General features: G+C 54.3%; 1 protein-coding gene across 1 annotated transcript; it reads right to left on the bottom strand.

The window, feature by feature from the left end:
- Nucleotides 1-670: 670 nt before the first annotated feature.
- MED10 (mediator complex subunit 10) lies at nucleotides 671-8,731 on the bottom strand. Its single transcript, XM_070774877.1, has 4 exons — nucleotides 8,534-8,731; nucleotides 7,438-7,521; nucleotides 3,889-3,991; nucleotides 671-1,290 (listed from the first exon to the last, which is right to left on the bottom strand). The coding sequence occupies exons 1-4, from the start codon at nucleotides 8,653-8,655 to the stop codon at nucleotides 1,192-1,194; spliced, it is 408 nt and encodes a 135-aa protein (XP_070630978.1). The 5' UTR covers nucleotides 8,656-8,731; the 3' UTR covers nucleotides 671-1,191.
- Nucleotides 8,732-9,202: the final 471 nt, after the last annotated feature.

Below are 9,202 nucleotides of genomic sequence, written 5' to 3'. Positions count from 1 at the left end.
TCCACACCCATACCCGCCGTGAGACTGAAGTCCCCAGTTGTGGGTCTCCATCCTAGCGGGTCTGGAGTCACTGGGGCAGGTGCCCCTGTCCACGCCCACCTCCCCGTGAGACTGAAGTCCCCAGCGTGGGTCTCAATCCTGGGGGGTCCGGAGTCTCTGGGGGCGGGAAACCAGCAAAGCAGTTCTGGGGGCCCAAGCCCAGAGCCCCTGACCCAATAGGTCCACCTTCCCAATGAACGAGTCCAGGACACTCTGGGGCAGGTGGTCTGTGAGACCCTTGAGAACCACTGTCCTGGGCCGGCGGCTCTGAGTCAGCCCACGGATGCAGCAACAGCACTGCCAAGTTTAGCAGCCACACCGCCTCCCGCTGCCTGCCCGGCCCTGCAGGTCAGAGGGCACAGTAACCCCATGCAGCCCCCCAGGCTGACACACGGGACCCCGGGGCGGCGGGGGAGGAACGCTCCTGAACTGTGGTCACTACAGCCGCGAGGCCCCCTGTGAGACAGGCTTTGGGGCATCAAGTTCTGCCTTCTGCTTTTGCTTCTCCTGTTCCAATGCCCACAGGACACATTTTACCAATATTCCTCACACTTGAGCGAAGTGATCATGGTTTACAAGACACACAGTACTAAATTATAAAAATGTTATAGAAACAATTCCATGGAGCAAGTAAGTATTTAAAGACTTTATTACGTTAGACAAACTGAAGTCCTTGGAAACACAGTTCCAATGAACGCATTCTTTATGCACCACACTCAAAAATATACAATTTAAAGTACTTAAAACCAACTTAAAGTACTTCTCATATTAAACCAATTTTTCCCATTTTTTTTTTCAGTTTTGACATTAAAAAACAAAAAGGAACAGAAAGAGTACATTACAAGAAAACTGTCAGCGCGGGTTTTTAAAAACATTTGGTTTACCTGTCACATTATTTCCAAGGCTGCTTGGCCGTGGAGACGCAGATGCCTCGCGCTCAAAGCTGTGTGATCACCAGCCGTCTGAGGGGTGAGGACCACACGGAGCGCCGGGGAGGGCAGGCTGGGGGCACTGCCCACACGCCCGCAGGCCCCATCCCCAGAGGCCCGGAACGGGGACAAGGGGACGGACGATGCGCTCAGTCACAGCGGCCTAAGGGCCACGACCAACTCTGCAGGACGAGGAGGGTCTTCAGACAGAGGGCGGGTGTGGTTAGGAGGGAGGGTGGTCCTCCCCTCGGATGCTTCGGTACTTAGCCATGTCTTCTGGAAATACTTTAGAAAGTTCTTGAATCAACAGGCTTTTAAATTTCTAAGGAGGAAAAACATACACGGTCAGCATGCTTTTGCTGGGGACCCGCCACCCGAGTTAAAGCAGAAGCCCACCAAGCCCCGAGCTCAGGAGACCCCGTGCCCTCATGGTGCTGTGTGCTCAGCCCCGGAGGCGACCCTGGGCCCACGGCAGCGGGTGACGGCCCGAGACCGCGGCGGGTCCGGCAGCTTGGGCACAGCAGAGCTGCCTGGGAGATAAGCCTCACTCACGGCAGCGGGTGACTGCCCAAGACCGCAGCGGGTCCGGCAGCCTGGGCACAGCAGAGCTGCCTGGAAGATAAGCCTCACTCAAACGCCATTGCCTTGCTCCTGCCTCTGCCGACAAAGAGCCAGCCGCACGGGCAGAGAGGGTTTCTGCACGTGACACACAGCACAGGAATCATCGTGGAATATTTAACTGAGCACTTATTAACTCAAACCACATCCAGGCCACTGTGTGCGCACAGCCTGAGCGAGGCTTTCGGAGAACCCGGAAACCGGTCTTCCCCAAATGCTGGGGCTCCTTGAGCCTTGCTATCAGCGTATGTGTCTTAATCCGACCTCAGATGCAGCTAGTACCGGCCAGCATCTCAAAGCCTTTTCTAACGAGTTGTACAGTAAAGCCGTACCGCAGGGATAAACAAGAGACCGCCCTTAGGTGAAAACAGGAAGACATCCTCAAAGGAGGCTGCACACCAACACTCCAGGAAGACAGAGCTCGAGCAGGCTTCAGCACACGGCCCACCGGGCACACGAGCTGTCTCGTGAGGTGTTCACGGTGACAGGAAATGACACCAAGAGGCAGACAAAGGAATGCAAACTGCACGGACAGCCACTAGCGTCACTGCCGGCGGGCGGGTGGGCAACCTTCCCAACGGCGGGGAGGACGGGAGTGCAGGGACCCGGGAGCGCACCCCCCAGGGGCCGTGACCCTGCTCCTGAGTGGCGGCCCCTGCTGGACGACACAGCTCAGCCACACGCGGTCGAAACCACCCCAGCTCACGGGGATGACGCCCAGTTCAAGAGCAGCTGGGGCTCTGGCTGACAAAGCAGAAGGGAGGCTGTGGGCGCCACACGAGCCAACACGTCACAAGCATGCCTGGGGCAGGGCCCCTTCCCTGAGCACAGGACGGCCATCACTGCGGTCCCCAGGCAGCCATCCCGCAGCACGCCAGACACCATGCGGCACGCTGCACCCGGGGAGCAGCGGCAACACACGCCTCGTGCTCCTGGTCTCCTGGGGCTCGGGCCGCGGGGGACACGGGGCAGGGATGGAGAGAAGGCTGGCCCGCAAGGCCTCTCAAAGGGGCAGAGATGCTGACCCTGGAGAGTGGGCAGGGCACAGAGGACGTGCGGGGGTCCCAGCAGAGATGGCAGGGGAGTGGCCAGGGATGAGGGGCTCGAGGTCTGCCAGGCCGGCCAGAAGGAAGACCAGGGTGGAGGCAGGGGGGTTCCCCGTCGGAGGCCAACGGGAAGGGGTGGCAACACCCGCCCCACAATCTGAATCATGGGCAACTCAGTGTAAGGAAACAATTCCAGGCATCATGCTCAAGATGCCAAGCTTTCTGGACTTCATCAACACCAAGAGTTGTGGAAAGAGCAGGGCCTCCGTGGAGAACAGGGAATCGGGTACAGGGGGCGTGAGCTGGCCGCTGGCGAGGATCCCCGAGGAAGACAGGAGGAAGGTACAGAAGCCTCCAGGCCCACGACCTGCAGTGGCAGGGACGGGCCTGACCGAGGGATGCAGAGAGCATCCCGTGCATGCTGCAGACACTAAAACCTTACAAATGAAAACAGCACAGTGAAGTCAGCGACAGCTAACACTACAAAAATTACCTGGGACTTTCCTGAAAGACTGCCACACAGTTTCATTTTTTTATGCTATGACACGTCTCCAAGGTATTTAATTTTATTACCTATTTCCTTGGAAGGAAGGCTCTGACAAACCTAGACGGCAAATCAAAAGGCAGAAACATCACTTTGCCTACAAAGGTCCATATATAGTCAAAGCTATGGTTTTTCCAGTCTGTCATGTACAGATGTGAAAGTTGGACCATAAAGAAAGCTGAGCGCTGGAGAACTGATGCTTTTAAACTGTGGTTGTTGGAGAAGACTCTCGAGAGTCCCTTGGACTGCAAGGAGATCTAACCAGTCAGTCCTAAAGGAAATCAGCCCTGAATATCCACTGGAAGGACTGATGCTGAAGCTGAAACTCCAATCCTTTGGCCACCTGAGGTGAAGAGCCAACTCACTGGAAAAGACCCTGATGCTGGGAAAGATGAAGGGCAAAAGGAGAAGAAAGCAGCAGAGGATGAGATGGTTGGATGGCATCACCAACTCAATGGACAAGGAGTCTGAGCAAACTCAGGGAGAGAGCGGAGGACAGGGAAGCCTGGCATGCTGCGGTCCACAGGGTCGCAAAGAGTGAGACTTGACTTAGTGACTAAACGACGACTGAGCAACAACCTGCTACACAACTCAGAAGTCGCCAACTGTGTAAGGCGGTCAAACAGCGGATGCCTCACCGAGCCATCAGCCTAACGGGCTTTGTGAGCACTGCCTGCCGCTCTGACACGCCTTCCATGTATAAGCAGCTCACCTTCATTGTGTCAATCTTGCCTTTAACTTGCTCGTTCTTCGCCAGAGCCCTCTCCAGGCACTCTTTGGTGTAGAGCTGGGGGTTTCGCCCTTGATCTATGTACCTGGAAACAGGAAGCATCGCCGTTAGCATCCTCACGGCTGACACCTCCTCTCACAGTTTGCTTACGGGGGAAAAGAACGGCAGAGCTTGTAAGCTCACACGGCCCTGTTTAGAGGGAACTGCGTCCAGGAACTGGCTGAGTGAGGGTTCCTTCGCTACACACGTAGGGGTCACTCGCACTCACGTTACTTCTAATTGTATGAATAACTCATGAAGTCAAGTGATGGTCACTTATAACCCAAGCAAGCTCCACGGCCACGCCAGTTCACACATGTCTCAGCATTTGTGTTTTTCAAAAGGTTTCACCACCTTTCCATCCTCACAACAGCCTGTAAGGTCAGGCAGCTCTTCACAAGAGAGAACCAAGTGTGAGCCGGAGCCTCGGGCCTGGGCAACACAGGGAGCCTGCCGAGAAGCAGCCACACTCCGGGTGCACCCAGTCCTGGAGGGGACTCGAGAGGGGAGAGCCCCGAGCAGGAGAGCAGGCCCTGCCCGTCCTGAGATCAGGTCACAGACTGGGGAGAGACGGGGCTGATGTACTACTTTCTTTTTTAACCTTTTATTTTGTACTGGGGTATAGCCAGTGGGGTATGAGCAGTATGGGGTATGAGCTTCCCTGGTGGCTCAGATGGTAAAGAATTTGCCTGCAATGCAGGAGACCTGGGTTCAATCCCTGGGATGGGAAGATCCCCTGGAGAAGGGAATGCCAACCCACGCCAGTATTCTTGCCTGGAGAATCCCCAGGCACAGAGGAGCCTGGCGGGCTACAGTCTACAGGGCCGCAAGAGTTGGACCCGACTTAGTGAATAAACCACCACCACGTAGCCAATTAACAACATTGGTAGTTTCCAGACAGAGAGCAAAGGGACTCAGCCGTACAGATACGTGTATCCATTCTCCGCAAATTCCCCTCCCAGACAGGCTGCCACATAACACTGTCAGAGTTCCTGTGCTGTACAGTAGATCCTTGCTGGTTTTCCATTTTAAATATAGCAGTGTATACACGTCTACTGATCCTTTCCTAAGCATCTGTCAATCTATTCATCCCACACACTGAGGGCCAGGACGGCTCTGATGAGGACTCTTCCGGAAAGGGGAATCGGGCTCCACCTTCCCGCGCCTCACCCACAGGAGTCTGGAGCTGTAACGCGCGCCCCTGGGCAGCTCGCCCCTGGGCAGCGCGCCCCTCGGCCCGCAGGACAGGACGGAGCTGAGACCCTGAGAAGCGCAGCCTGTGCGCCCTCACTGGCGCACCGCTGCTGAGCTGCGCTGTGACTAGGACGTCCATCTCTGACACTTGGGGACGTACAATGAGAACTCTTCCCTCTACTGTGCACGGAGCTCCAGTGATTCACATCTGCAGTTTTACTGGAGAAAGCCCCAGATTTCTCTTGCTGTTCCAAGCCAGCTCTGGGAGTAAGGCTGCTTAGCCCAGAGAACTGGCCCTGGTCAAAGACAACACAAGTCCAGGATTTTTAAACTAAAAACAGAGTTGCCACATAATCCAGGAATCCCACTCCTGGGCATATATCCAGACAAAACTAAAATTCACAAAGACACATGCGGCCACGTATCACAGTTCACAGCAGCACTGTCTACACCAGCCCAGACATGGAGACAACACAGATCAACGGGTAAAGATGTGGTGCACACACACGCAGTTAAACACTCCTCTGCCTTTAAAAAGGAAGGAAACAACGCCACTTGCAGCAACACGGATGGACCTAGAGAGCATCACAGCAAGTGACGTCACACAGGCAGAGGCAGACGGACATGCTGTCACCTACACCAAGTGACGTCAGAAAGGCAGAGGCAGACGCGACATGCTGTCACCTAACACCAAGTGACGTCACACAGGCAGAGGCAGACGTGACATGCTGTCACCTAACACCAAGTGACGTCACACAGGCAGAGGCAGACGTGACATGCTGTCACCTACACATGGGATCCAAGACCCGGCACAAACGAACATGCCTCCGAATCAGAGACAGACTCACGATGTAGAAACAGCCTTGTGGCTGCCAAGGGGGAAGAGGGTGGGCAAGGGAGGGACGGGAGCTTGGCATCAGCAGAGGCGCACCAGTCTGTATAGGATCCTACCCACACAGCAAGATCCTACTGTACAGCACAGGGAAGCACACGCAGCACCCATGAGAAATCATAATGGAAAAGAACACGAGAAAAATACATATGTAACTAAACCACTTTGCTACAGAGCAGAAATTAAAACACTGTAAATCAACTATACTTCAATATTCAATAGAGTAAAATTTTAACAAGCCTAGAATTTTAGCCCCAGCTCCGACACTGACTAGCTAGCAAGACAGTGCAGTTACCTATCAGTTCTTTCACCTGTGAAATCAGGGCGCTAAAACCTGGATTAATAAAACCTAAAGGAGTTCATTTCCCAGAGGCGCTCTCCAGGCCATGACTATACCCGGGTGCAGCTGACTCTCTCGCAGGAAACAGTAAACATCCTTCCCAAACATTCCTCTCGGAAGAACTTTTTTTCCCCCCCCAATGAAGCACATATTATCATCTCCTAGAACTATTACTGCCAGGGCAGTCTGGGAGACACCAAATTCGTACTTCTTGGGTTGTTTCTACCTTTAAGTTTTTGTTTTTGTTTTTTTAATTTATAATATAGCCACATAAGACTTTCTCCTTCTCAAGAAAAAAAAAAAAAAAAAGAAGAAGTCAGGAAGTCATGGGGCTGACCTTTCAGCTAAGTAGGATCTTGACAGCCTATGATGTCTTTCAAATATTTCAAGAGCCATTATTCACCTGTAACTCTTTTTCAACAATACTATACTGAGATCTTTTTTTTTTAATTGTTTAGTTCCATTAGAACATAAGCTCCATGAAAGTGAAAGTGAAGTCACTCAGTCGTGTCCGACTCTTTGAGACCCATGGACTGTAGTTGGCCAGGCTCCTCCGTCCATGGGATTTTCCAGGCAAGAATACTGGACTGGGCTGCCATTTCCTTCTCCAAGGGATCTTCCTGACTCAGGGATCAAACCCAGGTCTCCTGCATTACAGGCAGACTCTTTACCATCTGAGCCACCAGGGACTCCCTGAAGCTCCATGAAGGCAGGTATTTTTATCTGCTTTTTTCCCTCGAATATGCCCAGCACCCAGACCGTCCGTGCCACACAGCAGACACTTAAACACTGGTGGTCAAGGAAAAGTGTTAGTTGTTGTGTCTGACTCTTTGTGACCACATGGACTGTAGCCCACCAGGCTCCTCTGTCTGTGGAATTCTCCAGGCAAGAATACTGGAGTGGATTGCCATTCCCTTCTTCAGGGGATGTTCCCGAGTCAAGAACTGAATCCAGGTCTCCATCACAGGCAAATTCCTTACCATCTGAGCCACCAGAAAAGCCCTATGATAAGGAAATCATTACAGGAAAACCAAACAAGAACCAGAATATCAAGTACGGTACTTACTCAAATACTTCTAAAGGGACCGTGATATCATGAAGCTGCTGTCTGCATTTATCAATATCCTGTAAGCCAGTAACAATAAAATTCCTGGGGGAGAAGCGATAAGAGAACATTAGGTTCGTTTTGGAGAAGGCAATGGCACCCCACTCCAGTACTCTTGCCTGGAGAATCCCAGGGAAGGGGGAGCCTGGTGGGCTGCCGTCTATGGGGTCGCACAGAGTCGGACACGACTGAAGCGACTTAGCAGCAGCAGCAGCAGGTTAGTTTAGATGAGCACACTGGGCAGCACCCACACCGAGCCGAGGAGGGCTCTAGAGGCCTGTTCCTTACCCAGGAACAGGTGACACGCAGCTCTCAGCTCTTCGGTTAGCTCAGGATTCCCCGGAAAGCTCTGGAGTTACACAATATGCTCACATATCCCTTGATTTTCTTTTTGAACAAGGAATTACCAATACTGAGGGGTCACAAACCAACAGGAATAAGGGCGGGAGCCTCTGAGATTTTGTGTACCCTTTGAGACAACAAGGGAGGTGGCGGGAGGGGCGCGCAGTGGACTGGCCTTCAAGAGTCCAGCCTCAGAGTCTGGGGAAGAAAGCCACCAGGCCTAGTTTAATTTCAGTTCGGCTTGGGAGTCCTCCTAGAACACCGGGCTGGTCCCACAGCCTGCGTATGAAGGTGGGGTTGCAAACACGGCTGTTATATTTGAACCTCCGTAAAGCTGCAAGCCCTTATCCACAGCATTTGACTCCGCCTTTGGTCCATCCCAGGGGCCTAGCACCAGGGCCTGCACAAGGCTGTTGCCAGAAAAACTATTTCATAAGCGTTCCGTGGCCCCTCTCAGCCCCCCAGCACCCACCGTCATGCGATTCCTCCAGAAACGGTAAACTGTTATCTGGCCCTAATGACTTCTCCAAATGGGGCCTGAAGGGAAGGTCCCAGTCAGGGCAAAACGGGAAGGAGGCAGCCGCGAGCACCCCTGCGCACAGCCTGGACCAGGAGGGACAGGCCCCCGAGCAAGAGTAGGGGCCAGGCAGAGGCTCGCGGCCGGACCCGGCTTCCCACCCCGGCCCAGGCAGACACCGCCCCATGTGCCACTCACAGCTTCTGGTTGAGCCCGGCCTGGCTGCTGGGCTGGAAGTCGCTGACGATAATGCCGAGCTGCCGGATGTTCTCCACGAACTTCTCCAGGTGCTCCTCCAGGTGGTCGAACTTCTCCGCCATCGCCCCGCAGCCCGCACACCACCGCGGCCCTGGTCCTGCCCCACCGCTTCCTGCTTCCGTCCGGGCCCGCCACCACTTCCGCTTCCTCTGGGGGCCGGATGGGGCGGGGCCTGGGGTGGTGGGGCGGGGCCGCCGGTGTGGGGTATGGGGCGTGGTTAGGTCGCGGGGCGGGGCGTTAGGCGGGGCCACCGGGGCGGGGCGGAGTCAGCTCGGTCCCGCCCCGGCATCCCTAAGCCCGCCAGGTGAGCGGCGCGCTACACGTGTTGGTCCTCAGGACCTGCAGGCGTAGCTGAGGGACACACAGAGCCAGCGGTGGAGACCTCTGGGTTCCCGCTCTGTCTCCCCTGGCCCTGAGCAAGTTCGCTAGCCTCTGAGCCTCTTGTTCTCATCCGTAAAATCGGGATAAACGAAACCTGACCGTTACCTGAAGTTTGTTAGAAGAGAAAATGCCAAGAAAGCTGAAGCCCAGCGGGCCGTACTTGGAAAGAGTAGCTTTACTCCGCAATGAAAAGACTTTTTTTTTTTTTTGCCTGAGTATGCGAATTAC

Source organism: Bos indicus, chromosome 20, assembly GCF_029378745.1.
Source record: "Bos indicus isolate NIAB-ARS_2022 breed Sahiwal x Tharparkar chromosome 20, NIAB-ARS_B.indTharparkar_mat_pri_1.0, whole genome shotgun sequence".
NCBI classification, from domain to species: domain Eukaryota; kingdom Metazoa; phylum Chordata; class Mammalia; order Artiodactyla; family Bovidae; genus Bos; species Bos indicus.
This window is presented reverse-complemented; position numbering and strand designations above follow the sequence as displayed.